General features: G+C 39.7%; 1 protein-coding gene across 3 annotated transcripts in view; it reads right to left on the bottom strand.

Annotated features, from left to right (window-relative positions):
• CCDC170 (coiled-coil domain containing 170) overlaps positions 1-14,585 on the bottom strand; it is a 78,798-nt gene that overhangs the window by 14,311 nt on the left and 49,902 nt on the right. For 2 of the 3 annotated variants that reach the window (XM_073219763.1, XM_073219762.1), the window contains 3 exons: positions 11,798-11,998; positions 7,112-7,285; positions 3,638-3,880 (listed from right to left, as the gene is read on the bottom strand). In XM_073219763.1, coding sequence (XP_073075864.1) covers positions 3,638-3,880; positions 7,112-7,285; positions 11,798-11,998 — 618 coding nt within the window. The remainder of the gene's footprint in view (positions 1-3,637; positions 3,881-7,111; positions 7,286-11,797; positions 11,999-14,585) is intronic. The other variant, XM_073219764.1, reaches the window with a different exon arrangement.

The raw sequence follows: 14,585 nt of genomic DNA, 5'->3' as shown, positions 1-14,585 counted from the left end.
TGAGCTTAAGTCTTATTCTTTGTTCAAAAAGTTGACTAGTGGGTGTTCTAGAGGTGTAAAAGAACATAATAACTTGAAAGATTTTTCTCCTTGATAGTGAAAGAATTGAAAGAAAAATGAAAGGCAATTCATTTTTCACTTCAGGATTGAACATCATTGTTATGTGCCACCCAGAAACATCTTGTGAACTCCCAGAGGTATGTGCCTGACACTTAAAAACACTGCATTACACTGATGATGCAGGAAGTGGAAATTCTCAAACGAGACAGTATTACTAGAACCACATGCTGCATAATCACATCACCCAAAGAACAAAACTTAACTATAGCAATCAGGATTGCTTGTGAAAAGGTTAAGTGAAAAAGACCACTTATAAATAATTATAATAATCCATGTGAAAAATGACCCAAGGCAGAAGTCATAGACCCCAAACAGGAACATATTATATAAACACGGGACTTGTTTTTCACTAGCTGTTTTCCTACTTCTGCTACCTGCTACCTGCCACAGAAAGTGTGGGCTACTTGCACCCCAACTCCATCCTACTTCACAGGGCTGTTGGCCAGGTGTTCCACTGCCACTCTCAATCTACCTAGCCTGGAAAGCACCCTGCCTCAAACCGAAACTCCCAATGGCACTCACACTGCCATCCACTAGGTACTGACCCATTTCTAAAACTGCTCTTCACTTGCTCTCATCCTGGACATCAGAGATTGGAAATTCCTTGCTCCATCATTATCACCTCTGCTATTAGACTGTGGTCTATAAAGTAGAGTGCACACTCAGAAAAAAATAGAGACTGCTGCCGTGGTACAGAGGTAGCCACTTTTCCACTAGTGGCTAAGATTTAAATAAACACCACCTTCTCTTATCACCTTGGAAAAGGGAGATTAGGTAGTCCAGACTAATGTTCTCACTCAATATAATAAGAGGGAACAAGGAAAAAAATACCTCTTAAAAATTCAAAGAGCTTATAAGATGCCAGAAACTACTAGGCCAACATCTGGAAGAAGCCAGGGACTCAGAAGTGTACAAAGACTTTGAGGTCCTCTGTCCTATGGGAGCATGTAGTAATCTGGAAGGGGTGGCTGAGAGGCTCAGGAGCATTTTGGCAGCTTTTCAGGGATGGGTCTCAAGAGTCAGAGCCTGGTTCCTGCAACTGATGGAACACTTGACAAATCACTCCTACTTTAGAAGAGGTCCCTGAAAGGCTGTATCCGACAAGGAAGGGAAATAGAAAAAAATCCTCACTCATGTAGTGTGTAACTTCACTTCATGTCAACACAGAGTCACCTCAAAATGTCTCAAGTCTTAATTTTGGATTAAGATGACCCTGAGCTACAAGGTAAAAATGTCCCCAGGAATCTGGAAAAAAGAAATAAAATCCTCTCTGAAGGAAGATAAAATCATCCTAAACCTCAAATCACTTAAACAAATATCACTACAAAACCTCCAAATACTTTTAAGTTTAGAAATGTGCTTCTAAATAATCTGTATCAAAGGAAAATATCACAATGAAAATTAGAAACTATTTTTAATTAAATGACAACCAATCTACTACATATAAAACTTTTGGGGGTGCAGCTGAAATAATACTTAGAGGAAAATTCACAGCCATAACTACATGTATTAGAAAAGAAGGGACACTAAAAATGAATAAGCTGATGCACATCTTAGGGAGATAGAAAAGAAATAGCAAAATAAACCAAAGTAGAAAAAAAAGTAACTAATAGAGGAGAAATTTTGATGAAAGAGAAAACCAACCTATGTTTCATTTTCAAAGGTCTATATTATTTATACCTTGACTATAGTGTTGAAGTTCCTTTTCTTTCCTTTAAGCTCCACGATATTCTCCCACTATCATATGTCTCACGACTGGTTTTCATGTCTTTAACTTTTCCTTTCTGGCTTCTTTGGAAGTATTTAGGGACCCTTTATTCTCTCTAATAAAGCAACGCTCCTGTGGCCCCACAAAAGGAAGTGGGGGAGATATGTGTCTCCAGCCTGGACCTGAACAGTCCACACAACCTGCAGGTCAGGAACAGCTAATGCAAGGTCCCAGCACATTAACTTTAGGATAAGCTACATTACCTTTCAGAAAGAAGAAACCAACTCCCGCCACCATCCCAAAATGTCAGAGTAGATGGCATTTTGTAATTAACCATATTTCCTCTGGTTTAAAATTGTTTTGTTCCTGCATCACTCCATCTTTCAGGGATTCTTCTCTCCCTTCCTTCTTCCTGAGGTGGTATTTGGGAAAAGAAAACCTTTGCGGTGTTAGGAGAGGGGATTCCTATCCTCAGACTCTCACTGAAACCTTCCTGTATCTGAGATCTGGTGACATTTGTGAGGGTTCACTGATCAAAGGCAAGGCTTGGTCATTGGCCTTAGCTAATTCAAGATTTGGCTGTCACTGCCATTGGATTGTGGCTTGGGTGTCTGCTCTGGAGACTCTGACGCAGGGTCACTTGGTCCCACCACCTGCTCCCACACTGAGCGGTCCAGCAGCATCGCTGGCTGTCTTCCACATCCACCACGGGGATGGAGCTTCAGGCTACAGGGAATCAAGGAGCAATCTAGTTCCATTCCTCAGCACCTCCTCCAGTCCCTTCCTGCCAGAGTGGGAGCAGCTGATGCTGACTTTGGGGACTCTACCCGCAATCCAGCACACACATACCCTAAAGTCAGTCTCAAGGTGTGGGGTTGGGGTGTTGAATATAATTCCCTTGATACATTCTCCCCAGCCATGGCACCCCATCTTATGCTTCCCCTTTCTTCCTCCTTCCCTTCTATTTGAACATGTCCCCTCCCCTGGGCTGTTTGCCCTCCCCTCTCTAAAAGCCTCACCTTAGAAGGGCTTTAGCAAAAAGAGTTCAGGACTCAGAGGGGAAAATGAAGTGGAAAATATTTCCTAAAATATTGTTTTTTCCCCATTACACATATTTAAGTGCTGTTTAATTCCAGATTCCTTTTCCTTACTGGTCTGTTTCCAGACTTAGAAACATTCCAAAACCCATTTCAGAGTGCTTTTCTACAAAGTGCTCGTCTGTATTCATGGCATGCATATCTGAAGTTACATATTATTGCCAGTGGCACACATGACATTTAAATGTTTTTATTAAATTAAGTTTCATTTCTTTTTTCTCTATATTCATTAGAAGTTGAACACCTCAAATCCAGAAAACAGTGCCCCAATCTGTGTGCCCCCTTTGCTAGTTGGTGTGGTGCATCTCACAGGGCACAGCCTCAACACTGCAGCTGCCTGGCTCTTATCTGTGAACAGCTGTGTTCCCCTTCTCATTTCCTCCTGAGCAAATCCTTACAGCCCGGCGTGATCCCTAGTATCACAGGCACCCACACTTTGAAGAAATGTGCTAATTTTCTGTACTTAACATCACCCTTCTCTGACTTTTCACTCAGCAGCTAACAGCCCATTTCAGGTATGAAAGGAAGGCACTAAATTGACCTAACATGTTGATTTGTGTAATTTTTGCACTTTTCCCACAACTCTCGAAAAACCAGAGAAAGTTTCCATCTTTTTTTCTTCTGGTGTGTCTCTTATAAGTCTGTCAGTCTATTGCAGAAACTTCAATTGTAACTTGCAAAAAGCAACAAAGAAATGGGTCTGAGCACTTGCCTTAAGCTCATTGGTATCAGCCAGCTTGGCTTTGAGCTCAGTGTTTGATTCCTGACACACGCTCAGCTCCTTCTGCAGCCTCTCCACCTTCTTCTGTAACTTCCTTAGGGTGAGACTGGCCTCATCCCGCTCCACGGCCAAGGCCGCACACACCTGCTTCTCCTCCCCCAGCTGTGCTATCTTCTGCCGGAGGAGATTCACGTGCAATTCTTTGCTCTCCAGTCTTTCTTTCTGAGTCTTCAGCTGGTTTGATACAAACAGGAATTTTTTTCAAAAACATTAATAATTGAACAGTCAGTAAATATAAATGAATTACTCAGATAACATTGATCTTTATCTATACTTCAATAAGACTAATTTGTAAACCATCAAAAAAAAAAGGTTATTGGATTCCTTTTCCTGGTTGCATTTCTTTATTCCCATTTTTTCCAAGAATTTAGTTCTGTAGCTGCAAAATAGGACCCAAAAGAGCCACAGAAAGTGTGCAGAGAAGTGGGCTTGCAACATCTGATTCTCGCCAAAATTATGTGCATCATAATAAAAATGTAAAATTACCTTTTAAATTGCTAAAATAGGCTTCTCAACTGGTCACAGGGATGGAAGTGCAGCATGGAGAACATAGCCAATGATTCTGTAATATCTTTCTGTGTTGACAGATAGTAACTGCACTAGTTGGGGTGAGGATTTAATAGTATGGGCAACTACTGAACCACTGTATTGTATACTTGAAACCAGTATAATATTGTATATCAACTATACTTTAGTAAAAAATAAAATGGGCTTCTCAAGAGCCAAATATATGATAAGACAAGGAGACAAAATCCTCACCAACACCACATGGCAACTATACTTGCAATGGTCTTTTCCAAAACAAGATACAGTACAAATTAGTACCAAAACCTAGAATGACTAACTTCAATCCCTTAGAACCAGACTGAGTGGCATCAACCATAAGAGTGACGTATTTTTAAAGTAAGCAATACCAAGGAGGCTTTTCAGAAAGCTTCATCTGGTGAAAATCTTAGAAACAGAAGGGATTTCAAAAAGTTTTAGTTCACTGATGTCTTTATTATATGCCTGGCCCACCCCATCCACAAACTGAGCAGAGATTATGGTCTTCAAACAGCACTTATCATTGACAATCAAACGTGATGAAGGAAATTTTAGTGTTTTTAGGAAAAGAGTATGGACTCTAAAAGGGGGAAAAAACCCTCCTGGGCTTCACATGTTACAATTAGTGAATGGAATATTAAGTACAGAAACCTCTTTCATCTATTACAAACATTGGAAATCAGAACTGTATAGAATCATAGAACATAGGAGCTGAAGACCATCCTACTTTTGCTAATTATACATTCTGTGTTGGCAGAGTTCGGAGGTGTGAGGGACTTAGAGAAACAAAGTCTAACTGTAACAGCAATGTCCACATTCAGGTCCATTTTTAACAACGTGCTTTTAATATTTCTCTAACTGAACTCCCTTCCTCGAGCTTTTATATGTCAGCTTCCACTCTACTGCAAACTTACACTGGTAAGTTCTGTGCTCTAATAATTTTAACAACTACACAATACCTAAGAAGGAATGGCATTGGATATTGAGGGGAAAAATCGATTATCTGAGAACTTCAGAAAGAATTGTAGCTCAATTTAAAGCCTCTGATGGCAATGGAAGTTGTCTGCTTTCTTTTATAAAAATATGATATGGCAAATGGAAAAGAGGTCAAATGTTAATAAGCATATTCTGTGGGCGAAAAGTTTAAAGATATTATTTATTAAAAATTAATAACTTCACCCCAGAAGATGACTGGTTAGCCAGAGACGGGTAAGATTCCTCAAGGGAGGAACAACCTAAGACCGGCACAGTCGCAGGGGGGCCATCAGGTGAGAAATTAGGGATCAACAGAGGTGAGGCTCAGAACCTCACCCCGCCTGTTTTGAGAGAAATCTTCTGCATCCGTGGATGTTTTGTTGCCCTTGTCTAGCTTGGATTAATACTTAGTCTATAGGCACATACCTGATCATCTACATTTGCCCTCTTATAGCACTAAACTATGTTTTCTACCTTTATCTTGCATCTGCCTACCACTTCAGCATTTTATTAAAAATAATAATAATAACAATAAGGGAGAAATGTGGGATTCACATTTAAATCAGGTATAAAAATCAAATGAATATTCATATTTGACCTGATTGTTTATAGTTCATGATGCGTTATCAAAACTGAAAGTTTCTGTGATGACTGCCCTTGCACTGTTCACCATGTAAGAACTTATTCACTATGTAAGAATTTGTTCACCGTTTAAGAACTTGTTCATTATGCTTCAGAAGATTGGAGACTGTTGAGAGTTGGGCTTGGGGTTGATTAATGATTGTGCATTGAGTCCCCTGTACAGAATTTTATTGTTGTTAACAATCATTTGATCAATAAATATGAGAGATGCCCTCTCAAAAAAAAAATTAAGAACTTCATGGGGTAGGTATCATCCCCATCTTAAACATGGGGAAACAGAGACAGAGAGGTATGTAATTTGCCCAAGGTCAAAAAGCTTGGTGGAGCTAAACTGGGAACCCAGATGTGACATTATACAGCCTGCACTCTATAATTCTACCATAGAACTTTCTCCTAAGAACTATTATAAGAACACATCTGTGTTTCCTCTTTTTTCCCCAATGACAATAATTATTTAACTAGTAATTATATTTTTATCCTTCTCATCAATTCATTCATTTATTTAGTCTAAACTGTTTCTAACTCTTTCTTTGAGTGAGTGAAAAGTAAGCTGCTCTTCTCTCTCCTTTCCAGTGCAAGAGCCTGTGAAGGCAGAGACTGCTGGGTGTTCTCCAGTTCTCTTCTTCCCCCTAAGCAATAGAAACAGTGAATTGGTTCACTAGGCAGGCAAGTGGCTACCCAGAATAAAGGCTACCGTGTCAAACCTCCCTTGCAGCTAGATTTACCCAAAAGAACTGTGGAATATAAACACAAGTTCACATAGCTGATTCTGGAAGCCTCCCTAAAAGATAGGTCCCACATGCTCTTCTTTATCCCTTTCTTCTCCAACCTCCTACCTGGAATACAGTTATAATGGCTCTAGGCACCCTTCTGAATCATGAAGCTAAGGACCACCCCAGGGGCGGGAGATTAATGAGCCTGGTTCCTTAGACTTTACAAACAGAGCTGCTACACTCACCCTAAGCTGCCACATTTCAGAAATTTATGTGAAGGAAAATAAAAACAAAAACACTTCTCCTTGTTTAAACCACTGTTATTTTGGGTCTGTTGCTCACTCTCAAATATAACCTTAGGTGATACACTTAACCATCCCTTCAGACTTGAAAGAGAGACTCAAATTCTAAATGCATATCTTTATATGTTTCCTAGTCACACCAGTAAGTATAGTGGGAGTAGATTATTTTTTGATGTTTAAGTTTCTCAAGAATTCCTTCTTTCAACATTAAAAACTTTCAAATCCCGTACCTTTCTCTGTAAATTGTGGGCAATAGTCTTGTTTTCGATGACTGCGTTGCTCTCAAGGCGGACTAGCTGCTCCGTGCGAGCTAAAACTACATCTAGACGCATATCAAAGCCAAGTTCAGCAGCTATCTGGTTCAATTTCATTTTCTCTGAGAGCTGATCCAGAAATTTAAGATACTAAACCCAAGAACAAAAATGAAAAGGGGACACAAAAGTAAAGTTAACAGGTGAACTCACAGAATCCTTTTTCACTAAGCTTCAAAAGGTAGTTCTCATTGGACCCAGTATGCAGCCTGGGCCTGAGCCCCATGTTCGGCGATGAATTCCCAATCACCCTGCCTGTTCCGTGTCCTGCTCCTTGTCCAAATTCTCTGGACTCTCCTGGTCAGTGACCTTGATGTTCAATCTGACATGTTCACTCTGCTTAACCCCACCCATGACAGCTCTGGCCCACTCCTGATGACATCTGCATCTCTCTGCTTGGCTGCATGCTGCTGTCACCCTCCCCTTCCAGGTTGATCTGGCCCCCCAGATCCATTCATCCACATAGTTTTCATGGCAGCATTTCCCACCTAAGTGGGCACTTGTCCCAAAAGTGCAAAATGACAACTTAACCAGTTGCCACTTTTTTCTCCTTGGGTCCATAAATCACTCCAAAATCAAAGTTCTCCATACAAACAAACTCAGGCAATGTTTTGGTTTTTTTAAGTTAAAATGTTTTAGAAAGTGTCAAGGGCTTTTCATTTATCATTAAACAACATTTATCAAGAATAACATTCAAAAGTAGTTACATCCAGGAAGTCAAGGGTCATATTCTAATAAGTTAAAGTTATAAAACTCTTCTAGCATCTTCCTCCACCTGGTTTCTGTGGTTTATCTGGCCAGGCCAGACATAGAGTAGTGCTTGCTAAATACTGGCTGGATGAGTAAATCACTCAATGAGCTCTACATCACTATTTCATGATTTGGGTTCTGTCTTTGAAATGTTCCTGTCATTGCAATAACTACTCATCCATCTGGCATTTTCAGGCAATTATGTTTAAATAAATATAACTTCCTGTGACCGAAGCATGCCAGCTGAAAGCCCAGAGCTATCTATAGCTGAGTCATCAGAATGAAATTATTTGTAGGTATTTCCAATTTTGTTAAGTAGCCTACACAAAATTTAATCTCTTCTTTATAAGTCACAGTCCTTACAAATACCGCTTAGTGTAATGTGCTGCAAAGAACCCCTCAGGCTGCGCGTGTCTCTGCATGTTCACTTTGTCACTTTGTGATGCATATCAGCCCTCCCCTGGTTCTCATCCCCAACTGGTGGGAATGAAAAGTGAAGTAACTAATATTGCTTTTATTCTCAGTAGAGTTGGGACCTCTCATGTAAAGACATAAACGCCTCTTGTATTATTTCTGTATATGACCCATCCACTTAGCAGGCAACAGTTACAACAGGCAAAAAGGGACTCAAACAGGACGCAGCCAAGGCGCCACAGAGGATGTGCCTATTTCAACCGCCCTGGCTATGCCTCCAAGAGTTAGGGCTGCTGGGAGGATTACTGTGTATTTTGTCATTTGAATCACAGTTTAGCATGAATACATTCCATTCCACTTTGTGTAAACCTCCATTACCTGTATTCAAACTTAAACTCTGTACAACTTTGCTTTTCAAAGGTACGTGCCTGCCATCCTTACTAGGACATGCATGTCATGAGCAGTTATCTCTGGGAAACTCACCAGACAGTATCATTTTACATAATTTGCTTTCATAACTGAGAGTTGTTTTGGCATAATCTCAATTCAAATGAGCAAGTCATTATGATGCAGGAAGAGAAGAGATCCACTCTACCTAAAATTCTTGCCTTTAATATGTTCTCTCTATAAAGTAAATAATATTTACTGACTCTTCCCTACGCCCTGGAGAAACCCAGAAAAAAATTTCCCTGGCCTCAGAAGCTTGGAATTGATTGGAGAAGACAAATTTTAAAATGAATACCACCAGGGTGAGAAGTGCTGTGACAGACACAGGGCACAGGCTCATGAGGGAGAGGTAAGTCCCTTGGGAAGATTTCCAGGGGAATTGATGTTGGGGCTAAGTAAGTCTTGAGGGGCAGTTATTACCAGGTGAAGAAGATAAGGAGAACATTTTCTCAGAGAGAATGGCAATGTGGGATAGCAAGGGTGCCTCTTTTCTTTGGCTAGGCCACTGGTTTTTACAAACTGAAATGCTGATGTCTTTGGGCTCAGCAACCACTCATAGCAGACCCTACCAGGAGCCTTGCTGGTGCCAGCAGGCCTCTGTTGGCTGGAAGATTGCAGGTGAGGGGGAGCCTGGAGAGGGGAACTGGCCAGGTCACGGAATGCTCAGCCATGGGAAGAAGCAATCTGTAGCTGATCCTGAGGGCCCCTGACTAGTTTTAACATGGAGAAAGATAAGATGAAATGCATTTTATTAAGCCCTCCCTGGCAGCAGTGGGGAAATGATTGGTTAGATGGGTTAGAAGGCTGTTTCAATAGTTCATGCAAATTAGCATAATGTTCTGAATCAAAGCACTGCTACTAAATATAGAGATGCAGGAGGGAGGCTATTTGAGGTGCATTAAGGAGACAGAATTTTCAGTGCCTAGGAATGGATTAGAAGAGGAAGGCACTGAGGATGACTTTAGGGCTTTGGGGCTTAGGCAACTAGAAGAAAGCAGGTCATGATGAGGCAGGAGAGGGGAAATTTGAGAAGAGTTAGATTTCTTCTAATTTAACATATTATCCTTAGGTGCAGTACTTCCTTTCAAACCCAGAATTTCAACCAACACACCTTTTTCAGATATCTGATGGAAAAATTCCCTTCACCCTATCAAATTGCTGCAGTCTACACCTTCATTCATAAAAGCACTTCTTGTTCCCAGCCCTTATTATCTTCTGATCACTATTCTAAGACTCCCCCCAACTGGATTCCCTACCTTTATTCTCTAAAGTCAGTCTATGGGTCAGAGAAATCTTTCTTTTACTCAAAAACCTTCTACAATATCCCATTAGCTATAGGATAAAGCCTCGAGTAACCAGGCTGTCCCATGTGTTATTCCTGCCTGCCTCTAGAGCCACCTCACACCTCCGGCCCCACCAAGCACCCCATTCCAGCCACACTGTTCTCCTGTGCAGCTCTGTCACACCTCCATTCCTTTGCCCTCCTGCTGTTCCCTCTACCTTGAATCCCTTCCCCACCTCTTCTGCCTGACAAATTCCTTCTCATTCTTTTAAGCCCCTCACAAATGTCACCTCTTGTTTGAAAATGGCTTATTTTCTTACACACAGAAATAGAAAGGATGTAATTACTACTTTATCTGAGCTCCTGTTGAATTTTGTACCTGTCTCTACTATAGCACTAATTGTACCAAATGTGTCCTGATTTGCCTGTCTCACCCACCAGGTTAGAACTTCCCACAGACACCTCTATGCATGTTTGCACAGCCACCCTCATTGCAAGCACAATGCATCCTCAATTATTTTAAGTACAGAGAATGAAAATGAATGAGTTTCCAGAGCACAGATTTTTTTAACCTAACAGTATTTTTTCATGCCCAATTCCACACCTATGCTTGATCCCGTTTTTCTCTCTTTTGCTTTCCCTACAGATGCCTGCAACTGTCAGGTAGGTACCCTCCCATTCTGTCCAATAAAAGCTTGGACCCTTCTGCTTCACGCCTCAATTCTCTGTGGTCACCAGACTCTGTAGTAATCTACTTCTACATCTGTCGCCATCCCTTTCTTGTGACCCCTCAGCCCACGGCAAACTGGCTTCTGTTCTATGCCACTCTACTGACCTGCCTCTCGGAGGTCACGGGTGACCTTCCCATGGCTGAACCAGCGAGCACCCCTTCTCTCCTCCTGCTCTCCTGCTGTCCTGATGTCCTCCTGGGTTATCACCACTGTCATTTCTGAGTCTTTCCATCCTGCAATCTCAGCTCCACAGGGCCATCACATGATCTTTCTAGATACTGTGATGCTCAAAATCACATATTTTACTTCATATTCTATGCAAAAAAGAATACCCAATCTTCATAATCTAAGCCATTCCAGTCTCCTCTCCTGCTATAGCCCCAACAAGAGTGCCATGTTCCTCTGTATGAGAATAACCACTCTGCATTCACTGAACACACGGTCCCTTACAAGCTTGCATGCCTTACCCCGTTTCCCCTATCGTTTCTACACCTTCTCTCCACTAAATGCCTACCTGCCTTTCAAAGATGAACTTAATTATCTTCTCCTTGGTAAAATCCTCCCCTTATCTAGAAGTTATCATTCCTTTCATTGGATCCCATTGCACTTTAGTAATCCACACATCTCTTACAACACATACAGCCTCATGTACAGCAGATTATTTGAATGCCTTCTCTTCTTTTCAACTACCAGCCTTTGAAGACCAAGAACTGTGTGTTATTTATACCTTAGCCCCCAACCCTCCAGGGTCTCCTATATAATAGATGTTGAGTTTAACTGAATTGAATTGGATTAATTTGAATCAAGGAAGTTCCAAACAATAGGAAGACACTCCAAAAAATATCCATTGTTCCTTGGCATTTACTCATGACTCAGAACTTAACCAATCTCCCAAAGTACCATAAAATTCAGAATATATTCAGGTACAGTTTTACGCTGCAACAGATGTTTCCACCCATGGACATGCCCTCGGGTTATTACTTTTTGTTTCTCAAAATGCAAGTTGTCTCGCAAAACATCTCCAGAAACCAGCTCCCCCTCCAGGTGTGTCAGCTGACCCTGGAGAGTCTCCAACTTGTGTTCTGCTCTCTGGGCTCTCTGCAGAGCTTTCTGGTGGAACCCAGACTCATTTCCCAACTGTTCAACAAGCTCAGATATTTGGGTTTCAAGCTGGGAGATCATCTGGAAACAAAGAAACAGAACAAGGATAAGCCTTGTTTTAGATGCAACTCAAGTGTTAAAATCTAGTGCTCAGCCCAAGCAACCTAACTATTTATAAGACCAACTTCCAGGTTCTTTGTAAAAACTAAGTGAAAAACAGGTAACTGACAACTGTATGTGCCTCTGCTTGAAATAAATCTACCTTCATTGTCTAATAAAATATAGGCATAGCTTGTAGATATTGATGATTTGATTCTAGACCACAATAAAGGGAATATCACAAAGCATGTTAAATTTTGTGGTTTTCCAGGGCATATAAAAACTATGTTTACACTATGCTGCAATCTATTAAGTACACAATAGCATTATATCTAAAAAACAATGTATATACCATAATTTTAAAATATTTCATTGTCAACACTATGGATGTTTCTAATACTAACAATAAAAGCAATGTCAGTATATGCATATCAAAAAACCTGGCAGAATATATAGCAAACTATATACAGTAATTACTCTAGGACATAATATGCTGTAATTTCATGTTCAACCTTATTCATCTCTGTATCATGTAAACATTTCCAGTCATCACATATGACTTCTGTAATTGAATGCTTCTATCTCAACTTAAACATAAATAGGTATAATAAATTCAAAGTAAACTGAAAAAAAAAAAAACTTCTTGCTAAAAAATGGTAACCATCACATGAGCTTCCAGCAAGCTATACTCACTGATCACAGATCACAAATATAATAATCATTCGGAAGTTTGAAATATTGCTAAAATTGCCAAAATGTGACACAGAGACACAAAGTGAGCAAATATGTTGGAAAAATGGCACCAATAGACTTGCTCGCCCCAGGGTTACCACAAACCTTCAATTTGTAAAAAAAACACGGTATCTGTGAAACACAGTAACACAAGTGGTATGCCTGTATTTTTATTGATATTTTTAATATTTATGAAATTCCTTAAACAGGTTGCTCAGTATTTATGGATAATATTTACTTACCCCTAAAACTGCCATTAGCTTAGAAGGTTCAAAACTTAGTTGGAAAAAGAGTTCATACAGAAAGTATTTTTCAAATCTATAAAAGTTTCATTTTCCAGAGAAACTCTTCTGCCATATATAGTGGATTAAAGATTATACAGAGAGTAACCTTGGGACATTATCAGGAATTCAAGTGCATAATATTTTTTCAAGCTTTTTCTGAATATTCTGTTGAGTATTGGCTAGTCATGCACTAAACTTTAGTGGCACTCTCTGTGCTGCATAGTTACATGGTAATATTATCTCCACATTTGAAAGAATCATTTAGCAAAATTATTTCAATAGGGTGACTCCTTCAATGGCAACATACAAGAAGGCCTGAGAATCTGAGTCTATCTCCTCTTCTACAGCATAAAATCAGTGCTTCTCCATTAAAGGTGCAAGGACTCTTCATATCCCGCCCTGGCTTACCCAGTACTTCCATCTTTCCCTGGAGTTTCTCTTTGTCCTTGACTTTCCCTAAAACCAAGAACCTAAGTTTACCAAAGATCTCAGGCACACTTTGAGAATATTCAAATTGATTCTACCAAATGAAGTTTTCAACAAATGTTGAATTCAATTTTAAAAAATAAATAAAAGACACAGAGTTTGAGGTGATAACTTGGTTTTCTTTTGATGGATCGTTTTGGAAATGGAAAGGAAAAAAGTAGATATTTACATAATACTCAGTACCATTCTCACAAAAATTGAAATCTCTTGAGTTTCAGATTTATAGTCTTAGTTTTCAAAAAATTTGTTTGCTGATCTATAAACAACCATACTTAAAAGCAATAAGACATTCAAGCTGTCTTCAAATACTTTTAAGACTGTTCATGTGATATATGGAAGAACAATAGAATTTGTTCAGAGTTGCCCTCAGAGCTGCAGTGAGGGAAAAACAGGGAAAAACCAGAGAAAGAATTCTACTACAATGTAAGAATTTTTCCCTGTTCCCTTTGTAATAATAGAGATTATTTTATATGTAATATATATTTCCCTATAATCGTACCATATAATATTTCCCTTTGTAATAATACATATTACAAAGTATTAATGTTCATTGTAAAAGATTCATTAAGAACAAAAGTATAAATAAGCAAGTAAATAACCTCTATGATTCCACAACCCAGAAGCAACAACTATTAATATTTTCAAATAATTTCTTTTTATGCCTTGGTAAAAAACAGTTGAGATGATACTATATTTGCGATTTTATGTCTTCATTTTTACCTCATATCTTAAGCATCTTCCCATGCCAAGTAGTGGATAGCCAGTGTCTGGAGATGGCCTGAAGTTGGCCAACCATTTGTTAAAAAGGTCATAGGGTGAACTGAAGTGCTACGATCAGGAATATTAAGACTACTGAATCTCTAAACTCTCTAATCCTGTGCTTCTATGGCTCTAAAGGTCCCAGGCCCACAATTTATTTAATTCTATACTTTTGTGGGTGCTTGAAATCAAATATTCGATGGCAAACTGCTCAGTGCCACATGCAAGGAATTATATTCCCCAAGGAAATTTCATTCCATACTATTAGGCTCTGAGAACTCTCATTTGTATTTTCTACCCTCAGTACT

The sequence above is a fragment of the Manis javanica genome, chromosome 13 (genome assembly GCF_040802235.1).
Source record: "Manis javanica isolate MJ-LG chromosome 13, MJ_LKY, whole genome shotgun sequence".
Classification (NCBI taxonomy): domain Eukaryota; kingdom Metazoa; phylum Chordata; class Mammalia; order Pholidota; family Manidae; genus Manis; species Manis javanica.
Note: the sequence above shows the minus strand (reverse complement) of the source record. Positions and strands in the feature narration are given on the sequence as shown.